Below are 13,205 nucleotides of genomic sequence, written 5' to 3' on the forward strand. Positions count from 1 at the left end.
TCTGGATGTCAATTTTTTATTAATTCAATTTATTTGTTGTCATTACCTTTTTTTAAGTATTATTAGATTAGCTAAGATTATTAAAACCCGGTACAATAATGAGTTTTACCTTTAGGTAAAATAATAATAATATCCACATGAAGGCCTGCAATCATTATAAAAAATAAAAAAGAGATAAAACCCTAAAGACATATCATATCTCCAATAGCAACTTTACTGAAAAGAGATAATCACCAAATTCTCTGATTTTTTTTTAAATCCCAAGTTTTGTATGGAGGTTTTTTTTTTTTTTTTAGAAAAAAATAGTCTGGCATGCAACATAAGACGGGTCTCTATTTAGTGAGTGCCAAAAGCTGCAACAAACCCCATTAAAAGAGTGGAAGAGAGAGAGAGAGAGAGAGAGAGAGAAGAAACTCTCAATAAAAGGGATGGAACACAACACATGTACAACTTGCAAAAAAAAATTAAAAGGTAGGGTTAAAGTAAAATTAATTATAAAAGGAAGAGAAAAAAAGAAGTAGATGAGCAATACCATTGCCGGGATCCAAGATACAACATATGTTGATACTCATACATCAACTTCATCAGCATTCTTCACTTCAGATAAAAAATAAAAATAAAAAAATGGATAGTCATGATCGTCACTGGATTTAGCAAAGAAGTTGGCATGAAGCCAAGAAATCCGGTTTTTGCTAAACCACAGTTTGGACCGAATCGTAACGAGCTTGAAATCAGCACCCTAAGAAGTTAAGTTCATGGATTAATTTCTTTTCACAAGAGAAAAAACATTCCACATCTATAAAATATCTGGGCAAGATAGATTATCAAATGGCAAAGAAAAAACCAAGCCGTGTGGTTTTGTTCAATCCTTTGATTTTTGAAGAGTAAAATACTGATTTTATCATGTGCAATTTGCCCCGTACAATAATGAGTTTTACCTTTAGGTAAAATAATAATAATATCCACATGAAGGCCTTGAATCATAATAAAAAATAAAAAGATAAAACCCTAAAGACATATTATATCTCCAATAGCAACTTTATTGAAAAGAGACAAATTCATGAACATGAAGAAAAAGCTGCCTGCATTATCCAACTTCTTATGGTTTTTTAAATGGTGTTTTGATGATAAGAAACTGTATAGCCTACGATAGCAATTAAATAATTGCAAGGATGATCTTTAGCAATTAAATATTGCAATGAAAAAAGAAAAAAGACAAAAAGAGAGGCATGGATAACAGTGTTGGGATCCACGGGGGCAACTTGCAGTGACATTGCAATTAATTAGCATCGTTTAATTTTTATCTTTATTATTTTAAATTATGAATATTCAAGTTCATGTATATCTTAATTATTTTTTTTAAAATTTTAAAATTAATAATTATGTAAATTTTTAATAATTTTAAGCTTTTTTTTATAACACACCAACTAGTAATTTTTTTAAAACCAAACTTAGAACTTTACTAATTAAATTACACTTCTCGGATTATTTTAGTCCCCTCATGATTGTTTAATTAGTTGGGCAAGAAAGAGCTTTGGGAGAGCATACTTTGCTCTCGTTTATAAGCTATAATATATTTATACTCTTCAACTCTTTCTTTACTGGTTTGCTTGCGTAGCATTTAAAAGGAAAAAAAAAAAAAAAAAGAGCATATAAACTTGATGTTTACTGACAATAATATTCTAAAATAAATAAACAGAAAAAATATCATATTAATTAGTAAAACTAATTGAAGTTTCGAAATCAAAACATTAAAAAAAGAGAAACCCTAACACGTCAAGAAATTCAGATAAACAATTATCCTCACTAGCTAGTGCGCTCTTTCTAATACAATCCCACCTCTTTTGGCACTTTGTATGGCTTCCTCTTACGGCACGGAAACACTTTTTTTTTTTTTTTTTTTATGATGATTTATTTTTGTATTTTAAAAAAAAATTAAAAAAATATATTTTTTAAATTAATATTTTTTTTAATATTTTTAGATTATTTTGATATGCTAATATAAAAATAATTTTTAAAAAATAAAAAATATATATAATTTTAATATATTTTTAAATAAAAAATATTTTAAAAAATAAACAATATCAAACTCTGAAACAATTTTGAATAATAGTTAATTCAGGACACGAAAACTTTATTTGTCACATATTCAAGAAGACCATGTCCTCTCAAAATTGGAGTGATTGTCCCGTGTATATATGGTAATTTTAATCATTTTAAAAACAGTATGAAAATATTACAGATATTATAGAAAGATTATAAATAACATGGTAAGAAAACTAGAAAAGTATCACAGATAATTAATCTGATAGAATTACAGGAATTCTACTGCTGGCTGCTGGCTGTCAATATCTCAACCTTTTCATATATATACATGCAATATCAATATAATTTAGAGATGAACATTGAGACGTCGAATACAAGTAGCAATTCGCCATGGCGCCTGGAACTTGACTGATCACCAATAGTTAAAGACTGAAGAGAGATGAGCTGACAAGATTAATCACTCGTGTCATCCATCAATCTATATATATATATATATATATATATATATATATATATATATATATATAGTCATCCGCCAGTGCATGCATTCTGCTACTACACGCATGCTTTCTTGGAAAACCACTAAAAGCCATGCACTCGCGTGTTGTGCTCTCCAGATAATTTATTCATCACAGGTACTGGTGTGATGTGCCAGAAGAACAAGGGTTTTGGTCCCTTGGATGGAGCATCGATCTTGGCATCAGTAACGTCGAGAGATTCTGGAAATCATCAGTACCCTAGAAGAGATTCATACATGTAAAGAAATCACTATGTACACTCAAATTATGATTGGAAGACACGAAGGGACATCGATCCTACGATCATAAAGTAATGCTGGGTCCTTCAAATTTGTTTTTGCTGTGGCCTACAGCCTTACATCTCTTGGTTTCTTTTCCTTTCTTTTCTTCTTCTTATGGAAGACTGAGAATTCCTTGTCATGCATGTTGGCCATCTAGTGGAAAACCAGCAAATGAAGTACAATCCAAATCAATAAAGGAACTAAAAATAAGGCAACAAGTCTGATAGTTAATCCACAGTTCAATAGATTAAGGCACCGATTTTCTTCCTTTTTGGAGTAATTAAGAATGCAAAAGCATCTTCTCAACAAGTTATCATAGGAAAATAATCCTTGAAAACAACAACCCGATTCTCTTTGCACGCGTCCAGATCAGGTATTGGGGACTTCATTATGGAAGGAATCCACTTCCCGCACAGCATGCATCTCCTCAACAACTGCTTTTTTCTTTCCTATCATGTTTTGTTCTGTCCTGTTTAGGTTAGCTTTTTTATTCTGTAGGAAGTGGCAGGTCCTGTTGAGTCCAGGAGCTCCACAATATGTTCTTGTTCCCCAAACCATTTATTTTCCACCGTCAAAATCTGAAATTAAAAATATACAAATATTCAAAGGAAACATTACGTGGCAACAGCACCCAGCACCAAGTGTCGAAACTGCCACGTACTGTGTACGGGGAACCATTGGAGTATCCGGAATGTTAAAGACTTAGGTGGGCTATAGCCTAGATAAAGATTTTATTAATATTTTTTGACTAATTTTATTTAAAATAAATTTGCTTCATTGAGTTATCAAAAAAATTTACCATTAAAAATAAAACAAATAAGTTTTTCCTTTCTTTTATATGTTGCTGAATAGGCACAAGCAGAATAAGAAAAGAAAAAGCAAGACAGAAATAGAGAAAAATAAGGGAAAACATAAAAAAAAATTTCACTGAAAAAAAAATAAGAAAATAATCTTATAAACTTAGAAAATCTAACTTATAAAACACTAATATAAGGAAGAATCAAGTGGAGGAAAGAGGAATTGAGAGAAAAAAAAAATTAATTACTTTATTTTACAGTTGATATAAAATAGTTATTTTATCACAATTGAGGGGCTAATTACAATATTGATTTAAATTTGATTATAGATGAATTATATTCCATAAAACATCGAAGAATATAACTTTAATAACAAGTTTATTTTTACTTTTGCTTTAATTTTATGTATTTTTAAATTTATTTTTTTAATATTTTAGATAGTATATTTAAATTAAAACTTTATTGTTGAATTTAAAAAATTCATATATATGAGTTAATAATTGATCTTAAAAAATAATTATATATTTATTTAATAGTCTATGACAAGAAAAATTCTTAGCGCCGCCCTTGCAGTAATATTCATCTCGAAACAACAGGCATCCATTATCAATGGACGCACGTCAACATTTTCCAGACATTGGTAATGCCTCTATGTCAGCATTCACGAACTGAAAGTGGATTTCAACCTTTGCTTGTTGGAAGTGATTACATTATGAGAACAGAAACGCTCGGAGTTGCTTTAGTGTTTGTCGTGTCATAAAACAAAAGCCCACCTGATTTTTATTTTTTTGTTGGAAAAAGGTTTCAATAATTCTAAGAGCCTCGGAATTTTTGTCAATAGTTTTGGTTCTTTGCACCTGAAAGAATCTATTTTGTTTAGTGGAGGGTCACGCAATGCTGTTGTCCTTGATTCATTCCTATTCTTTTCAAAGGATCAAAGTCTTTATGGAATCTTAGAGGGATTGGTAGAATCCTAATAGGATTCCATTATCTCATATTTAATCAATTTGCATGATCGTATTAATCCTACTGATCGTACAGTTTCATCATATCCATCTTTCTCATAATGGCCAGTGGGCAGAAGCCAAAAGGACTGAACAGGTCATGTTTTCTCCTCATAGGTAGTGTGTTTTTCTCTTATAGAACATCTTCTTAGGATTTTCCCAGATTAATAGCCGATAAGTATTTTGCTCAAACTTGAAGATTCTGCTAGAAAGCATGTTAATTGATTTAAATTTATTATGGTTTTTCCACTTTGATAGTGATAGCTGGTATGGAGAGGTTTGCATTCAAAGGGGTGGCATCAAATCTGGTAACTTATCTCACAGATGTTGTTATGATGAGCAACTCTGCTGCAGCCAAGACAGTAAATAATTGGTGTGGGTTCACATCCATGTTACCACTTCTAGTAGCATCCCTTGCTGATTCTTGGGATCGGTATTCCACCATTCTTACCTCTTCCTTTCTATATGTTGTGGTTAGTACTTTCTGTTTTTTTTTTTTTTTTTTTCCCATTCATTTCTGCTCTTGAAATTCTGCAAAATTTACCATTAAGCTGACAACTATGGAAAAGTTTTGGTGATTATGTCATAAATTCTTGACTGTGTGCTTATTTGTAAAATTAATGCCACCATTTGATGTACTTGTAAGCAAGAACTTGATTGATTTGAACAAATTTGCCACTGTAACTGTAGAATCTTACACAGTTTTTGGTTTATGATTTTTCATGGTAAATATGTTTTTGTTAACCTTCTTGATTTCTTCTTTTAAGGGACTTGTGGCTTTGACATCAACAGCATTGGCTTGGGCAAGGCATCCCACCAACAATATAAGCTCTTCATACCTGTTTTGGTCACTCTGTTTGATTTCTCTAGGACAAGGTGGATATAACCCGTCTTTACAAGCCTTTGGAGCAGATCAAATTCCGAACGATGATGAGCTACCGTGCACAAAAGATGAGCAGAAATCAAATAAGAAGAGTTTGTTCTTCCAATGGTGGTATTTTGGGGTTTGCGGTGGCAGCCTCGCAGGTGTCACAGTCATGTCCTATATCCAAGACACGTTTGGCTGGGCACTCGGATTTGCCATTCCCACAATCGCAATGACAGCATCGATTTTACTATTTTGGTGTGGTAGCAGAATTTATACATATAAACAGGATGACAATATCTCTGAAAGGTCTTCACCGGACATATTTCGAGCCATTAAGGAAGCTGTGTCGAAACTAATGAATAGCAGAATCACCTTGTCAAGCAACAAGCCAGACGTGGCTGAGCTAGAGTATGTTTTCTTATCGTCAATCAACCCAGCCTTGCTTTGAAATATCTATCTTATAATAGTGCTACTCTTTTTACTTGTTTATAGGCTTCAAGAAAAACCTCTTTGTCAGAACTCAGGCAAGGCCAAGGCATCGATGGAGAAGCCTGGCGGCGATATAAACTACCTGGTAGAAAACGGAAGAGTAGTATTAAGGCTTTTGCCGATATGGTCGATGCTCCTAATGTTCGCCGTCATCTTTCAACTGCCGGCCACATTCTTTACCAAACAAGGAATGACAATGAAGAGAAATGTAGGCAGCAGCTTCAAGATCCCACCTGCTACTCTACAAAGTTCTATCACAGTTTCTATAATCCTCCTGATGCCATTTTATGATGCGTTGCTGATCCCACTCGCACGACTGATTACCCGCGACGAAAAAGGTATCAGTGTGACTGAAAGAATGGGAATCGGGATGGTCCTATCTATCATAGCAATGGCCATAGCTGCTCTTGTCGAAACAAAGAGACTCGAAATCGGACAAAGGATGGAAGTTGTTGATCCGAAAATGGAAACCGAAGTTCCATTAAGCATATTTTGGTTGCTACCTCAGTACATCCTGCTAGGCATTTCGGATATCTTCACTGTTGTAGGGATGCAAGAGTTTTTCTACAGCGAAGTTCCTGTCCGAATGAGAACAATGGGAATTGCACTGTATACTAGTGTATTTGGAGTGGGAAGCTTCTTGAGTGCCTTATTGATCTCGCTCGTTGAATATTTTACATCTTCAACAGGGGGCAAGAGCTGGTTCTCTGATGACATGAGAGAGGCCCGTCTAGACAAATACTACTGGCTTCTAGCCTTGTTAAGTGTTCTCAGCTTGATATTTTACGTCGTTTTCTGCAAATGTTATGTTAGCAGAAGCAGCGATTTGGATAATGAGAAGTCATAGGAGGTAGGGGAAGGCCTTGTCAAATATAAATAAATTGTTTTAATTTGTCATCCTTCAGCTTCTTTAATTAATTTCCTTTCTAAACAAAACATTTTTTGGTAAGAATATTCAAAGCAACTTTTTTTTAATAAAAAAAAAAAAGTTTTCAAGGAGTGTAACATAATTGTAAGATATATATATTTTTTTTATTTTTATTAAATAAGAATTTTGACTCAAATTATGTAAAAATAATTATTTTTAATAAAATATATTTATAACTTTTTTTCTGAGTTAAAGTTAAAAGTATTTTAAATCATTTTGTCAAAGTTATACTGAATATAAGCTTATTCAATTGTAATAACCTTGGCATGCATGTCTCTTAATTACCATGCACTTATTTAATGCTTTTGATCATCATTGATATTTTCAACTTTTACTAAACAATTCAGAAGTTGAAGGATTCAGTAGCAAATTACTAACATACACCACTGATGTTATAAAGCAAACAAATTCAGATCTAAAGACAATATATTCATTAATAAAGATATTACATACAAATTAGTTTTTACTAGATTGATGGTTCGCATTATATTGTAAACTAGACCAAATTTTTTCTAATGTAAAAAAAAAAAAAAAAAAAAACTCTAGTATTAGTTGTGCTTTTTTTAAAAAGAAAAAAAAAAATGAGAATCAAGCAATTAACTGGGTTAGATCCAACAAACTTGATTAATTTAATAATATAATAAAAAAAATAGACAATAAAAGTAGATAAATTAAAAATAAAAATTTATTTAAATCTACCTATGTTAACCCACGACTCAATAAATAAAATTGAGATAATTTTTTTTATATATATAAAAAATCAAACCCAATTATAACATCCCTAACATTTGGGTAGAAATTCCTTTATGTTAAATAAGAAATCAGTGTAATTTTTTTCTTAGTTGACAAGATGATTGACCAGTTTATTTAGAAATTCAATCGGTTGATTGAAATATACCAAAACCTTACACTTAGGTTTTACTCAGTTTCTAGTATTACAATCTAATTAATATCTTTTTATTGAAATTATTACAATCTAATTATAAAGTTTCTTTTATATTTTAAAAATCTCAAGAAGTGTTAACATTAATTCACGTCATAATCAAACACATTTTTTATTTATAAATTACACCAATTCATAACTACACTTTTGTTCCAGTTATCTTGGATGTTATATAATCATATTCATCAATTTAAAATATTGATGATATTTATTAATTTTAATGATGATGATGAACTAACATTCAATTATACATACAAGTCAAGTTACTTTTATGCTTTTTTAACTAAAAATACAACAACATGCATTCATGATGTTTAATTAAGACTTTAGTTTTACAAGTTTCAAGTATCATAAACAAAATAGCTATTACAAAACTAATGATGGTTAATTGATAAACTAATCCAATTACATCTTAATTACATCACAAAATGAAGATGTCTATAATTACATCCCAAATTTTAATTACATAACCTTCTAGTCCACTTATCTCTAATTCTAAACAAAAGTAGCATCTACCAATTATTAAATCAATGTCGTTTATTAAATCATAAGTTATTATTTCATTTAATATTTAAGAGAAATAATAAACTCATTTCAGTATTTAACTTACTCATCTTAATTTATAATCAATCTAACATTCATAACCAGATACTCCTAATCTGGTATTCCTTAAGAATACCTTTTTCTTTGACAAACCCACTTGATTTGATATTTCATAATGAATATTTATTTTATAATTTTGATATTTTTGGCATCCTCATTCTGAAGCCAAAATTTTGATATTTCATAATGAATATTTGTTTCTCTATTAACCTATCTTGATTGCCAATCAATCCAACATTCCAATTCAAAAATAAAAAAATCCAATATTCCATAATGACTACGTACCCATTAATTCTAACAACTTACATATTCATCATTCCTCTTCCATGTACAATGTCAATATTTATATCTATATTTTTATTAATTAAAAATTTCACAAAGTGGCAGGAAATTTAAAGAAATGTACAAAGTGCCTACCTATAGTCTAGTTATGTCTTGCTCCTCTGACACGCTGAACTCCTCCAACAATATCCTTTAAAATGACAGGTTTTCAATCAATTATTATTATATCCAAAAAAATACTCTTCATTCATCGTAATATCTATTATAATTTTACTCAATTATTTATCCAAAATTTATTAAAATTCATTCTTTTTATATATCGTTTCAATTACATCTAAATAAACATGAATTTAATTCCATCTTACTTCAATCACAAATACATCTATAGGCATAAACACAATTAAAAATCATTTTAAGTTCATCAATTTCTCAAAGGTATTAATTCCTAAAAACATTAAAATTCATATTTATCATATAAAAATAGAACTATTCATCAAAACTATAATCCATGTGTTTAATCATCACAATTTTAATACAATTTATAAGAATAATACAAATACATCAAAACCTCCTTTTTTGTCTCTCAATTACCGGCGTTTAGACTTCATTATCCATCCAAATTTCTTTGTTATTTCAACATGATTTTTTCTCTTACAACAATCTACAAAGATTTTTAAAACCTAATTTCTAAGAAATTTACTTCTCCTCTAATTTCATCTCAAGAACTCTAATTTAGTTTTGATTAATTTTTACTCAAAATCACTACATTTTTGTTCAAATTGATACAAAAGAGTCCAAGTACTTGCATGATTAGCCTTCTATTTTTTATGTTTAGGGGTAAATAATTCTTTATTAAAAAAATAACAATAAAATAAAATGAAAACATCATTTTTAGTTTTATATGACACATAATCTGAACCAATAATGAGAGAGGTGCCCATAAAGTCAGGCTAGACTTTTTGGATCTAAAAAATTATTTTGCATCTATTTTTAACATAAAAACACTTAATAAACACCCTATTAAACTAAATAAACCAATTTATAACCTTAAACACGTTTAAAAAAAATGATTAAAAACACAAAACTAAATCAAATTTTTTTTTTCTTAAAACACTCTATTTTTTATCGCCATATAAAAGCTTAAAAACACTTCAATTAAAACCCTCTTTTCAAGAAAAAATCAATGATACCAAAATATGCCTTTTTATTAGCTAGAATGTGGTCTTTTTATTAGTTAGAATGTGGCCGATCAACCACTTTTCTCTTCTATATAATTCCTGTGACTTCAAGCACTAAAATGTAAAATTAATGAAGATGAGGATAAAAATGTGAAATCCTTAAAAAAAAATAGGACCAAACCTTAAAGACAAAAAAAATTAGGTACTGAATTGAACTTTTTTATGCCTCTTTAAGAGTAAAAAGACTAAAAAAAAGGGGTTGCCTCTTTATTTTTGTTCCAAATATAATCTTTTTTGTTTCAATTTTTTAATTTAAAAATTAAATATTATTTTATAAAACCAAGCATCAAACTAATTTAATATGGGATATTCAGTTGCATAAGCAATAAGATATAACACGCGACCAGAAAATAACTAAGAGCCTTATAATTGTATAAACATAGCATGGAAAGATAATTTTTTAAAAATAATATTTTAAAAACAATAATAATAAAAAAAAAAGAATAACACAGTCCACAATGCAACTCTCTCACAGCCCACAGTAAAAATAAAAATAATAAAAAAAAAACAGTGAAATTCTGTTGTTTTTCCTTTTTAGTTTATAGTGTAATAATTATAATTATAATTATAATTGTAGGGCATGGAAAACGATGTCGTTTCTCCAAAACATCACATATAATAGGGCGAAAAAGTAAATTAGGGTTCCTCAAGATAATAAAAATAATAATAAAACTGTCTCTGCTCTTCTAGTCCCTTGGCGAAACAGAAACGATAGAGCGAGAGCGAAAACGATGTCGGATCCATACGAGAGAGTGAAAGGAGGGAGACTCACCTTCAAAGGAGGAAGCTTAGCAACACTAAGCAAAGGAATCGAAAAGAAAAGGAAGAAAAAGAAGAAGCCGGTGGATGACACGGTGGAGGACGCCGCACCAGTGGCGGAGAATTTGGAATCTGATGCTGGTGAGATGATTTATACGATTGACGCGGCGAAGAAAATGAAGTACGAGGAATTATTTCCTGTGGAGACGAAGAAGTTTGGGTATAGCGAGAAGAAGGATTTGAAATCTGTTGAAGATGCTCTTGATGATCGGGTTAAGAAGAAAGCTGATCGTTACTGTAAATGAGGTAATTTTGATTTGATTTGATTTTTTTGTTAAGAATTATCAAGAGATTGATGGAGGAACAAGCTGTGAGTCATGATTAGGGTTTTTCTAGGAATATAATTTAGTGAGGTTTTGAGATTTGTTTGAAGTAATCAAAATTTAGGGTTTTTTAGTGGCAATAGAATTATCAGTGATGTTTTGATTTGTTTTTAGGGATAAAGGGTGTCTCCATGAAACAAGCATAAAGAACCAAATCAATTTTAGGGTCTTACCCACTAGATGTGGAAGGTTTTGGAAACATATAATAGGATTTTCTAGACAAGAATTATTAGGATAGATACTGTGGTATAGATCTACTTCAAGAATTAATAGGCTAGTTTCTACTTGTTTATCTATTAAAGCACAGACATTTACTTGGGGGTATTGAAGAATTAAAAACAGTTCTCAGGTTGTGTTTTAGTTTAGAGAGCTGCATATGAATGCCATGAGTTTCCCAAAGCGTTGCAAGTGGGTTTTACCATTACCAAATCTAATGGCTGATCAAATCTGTGTGGCAAGGGTTCTGATTTTGACTTTACTTAGGTTTTGTTGTCTTGTGCAATTATTTCTCTTTTCTGTATTTTCTATTCATTTTTCAATTCTATATTTATTTATTTATCAAGAATTTTGGCTGGCTGGTTGGTTTAGTTCAACATGAAAATAGTGATTAGTTTTTTAAAAAAAAAAAACGAAAATTGGATAGATTAGCTTATTTTAGGAATAAAGTTAGACTCCATGAACGAGATCGAACCAAAATCTACTTTAGGACTCCTAGTTTTAACAAAGATAATGAGTCATGTTCATTGAGAAATCAATGGATGGATGTAAAAGGGTTTTTGGAAACATAAAGTAAGTGAAAGAAGGATTAGGATAGATCCAATACTTGAATCTGCATGATATTCTATGACCTAGCAGAAGGCAAGCTCCAATTTTTTCCATCAGTTTTTGTGAAGACCTTGGATTGGAGGGCGAAGAAGAATCATGTGCTAGGGTGTAGTTTTTGGAGTCCTAAATGGATGCTGAAAGGCCCCTCAAAGGGTTACCAAATATAATGGCTGCTTACCAAAGAATCATATGCAAGGGTTCTGATTTAGTGGGTCTTCCTCTAACCTCCATGCAGAGTCAATGGAAATCTTTTAGCATCTTAGGCTCCTGCATTTCCAATACTATTTGTAATATTGTTTAATTTATTGTTATTGTTAGTGTTGGTTTTTTGGATTCTATTTTCCTCAAACCCATTATGTATCCTAGGCTAAAATGATGGATGTGAAAGAATCTGTTCATGATGATCATGCTTTCAGAGTTTTCTAGCTTTTGACTTTCTAGATTTAGGTTTTATAGGCGAGGCTGGGAATTTTTCTGTTATGCTTTTGAATTCTTTGTTCTAACTGTTCCCTGACTTGGTTTCTCAGTGCCTATAGGCTTCTGTTAAAGTTAATTACGTACTGGCATAAAGTTTTGGGGTCTCCATACTACCCTTTTTCTGATGTTGTTGAGCTTAATTGATTGGTTTTGAGCAGTTTGAATTAAAGCTATAGAATTTGCTGCAATCCATATTAATGTGTGTATCCAATACTTGGCAGGTTATAGAGACAGAAGATGAATTGTTCCCTGATCTTGAGACGAAGCTGTGACAAAGCTGCAAAACCACCTAATTCACTCATTGATGTTGAGCGGATTAAGCTAGGAAGTCTTTTGGCAGGCTAAAACAACCACCTCACTCACTCTAGTATTTCGCTTTTTGTCTTTAAGGTGTGATTGATCTTAATATTTTGAAGATAACAAGCATTATGATTGAAGAGTTAAAATTGCTTATCTACAAAAAGAAAACGGAGTGTCTGCCCTGCTAACTTCAGAAAGGTAGACAGTGTAGAGAAACTTCTCCATGGAGCTTGTTAATTTTCAGGCACTAGTAAGATGTATGGCAATTAATGTCTTCATATCCCATAGTTTTCTGTTGTAGTAACAAATTAAATGTCAGAAGTGAACTTTTGATGATTTATCCTCGGCACCATACACGTGGTCTCAGTCCTTGTCTGTAGAATATTGCTGAATTTTTAAGACTTTGTGTGAGGTTTTTGAATAAGCGGTTTTAATTGATAGGATCACCGGTTGCAAATCTTTCC

The 13,205-nt window shown here is 31.0% G+C and overlaps 2 protein-coding genes across 2 annotated transcripts; both read left to right on the forward strand.

The window, feature by feature from the left end:
- The first annotated feature begins 4,568 nt into the window (after nucleotides 1-4,568).
- Nucleotides 4,569-6,900, forward strand: LOC118031828 (protein NRT1/ PTR FAMILY 5.9). The gene is made up of 4 exons (XM_035036323.2): nucleotides 4,569-4,763; nucleotides 4,905-5,119; nucleotides 5,414-5,922; nucleotides 6,007-6,900. Exons 1-4 carry the CDS (start codon nucleotides 4,709-4,711, stop codon nucleotides 6,848-6,850), a joined length of 1,623 nt encoding a protein of 540 aa, XP_034892214.1. The 5' UTR covers nucleotides 4,569-4,708; the 3' UTR covers nucleotides 6,851-6,900.
- Nucleotides 6,901-10,659: 3,759 nt separating this feature from the next.
- Nucleotides 10,660-13,184, forward strand: LOC118031829 (uncharacterized). Its single transcript, XM_035036324.1, has 2 exons — nucleotides 10,660-11,062; nucleotides 12,663-13,184. Exon 1 carries the CDS (start codon nucleotides 10,729-10,731, stop codon nucleotides 11,059-11,061), a length of 333 nt encoding a protein of 110 aa, XP_034892215.1. The 5' UTR covers nucleotides 10,660-10,728; the 3' UTR covers nucleotide 11,062; nucleotides 12,663-13,184.
- The last annotated feature ends 21 nt before the right edge of the window (nucleotides 13,185-13,205 follow it).

Source organism: Populus alba, chromosome 4 (assembly GCF_005239225.2).
Source record: "Populus alba chromosome 4, ASM523922v2, whole genome shotgun sequence".
NCBI lineage: Eukaryota > Viridiplantae > Streptophyta > Magnoliopsida > Malpighiales > Salicaceae > Populus > Populus alba.

Bases quoted from the DNA above. Each gene is read 5' to 3' on its own strand.
- LOC118031828 (XM_035036323.2), top strand. From the start codon at position 4,709: ATGGCCAGTGGGCAGAAGCCAAAAGGACTGAACAGGTCATGTTTTCTC. The intron at 4,764-4,904 runs GTAGTGTGTTTT...CCACTTTGATAG, and splicing joins GTCATGTTTTCTCCTCATAG to TGATAGCTGGTATGGAGAGG. The intron at 5,923-6,006 runs GTATGTTTTCTT...ACTTGTTTATAG, and splicing joins CCAGACGTGGCTGAGCTAGA to GCTTCAAGAAAAACCTCTTT.
- LOC118031829 (XM_035036324.1), top strand. From the start codon at position 10,729: ATGTCGGATCCATACGAGAGAGTGAAAGGAGGGAGACTCACCTTCAAA.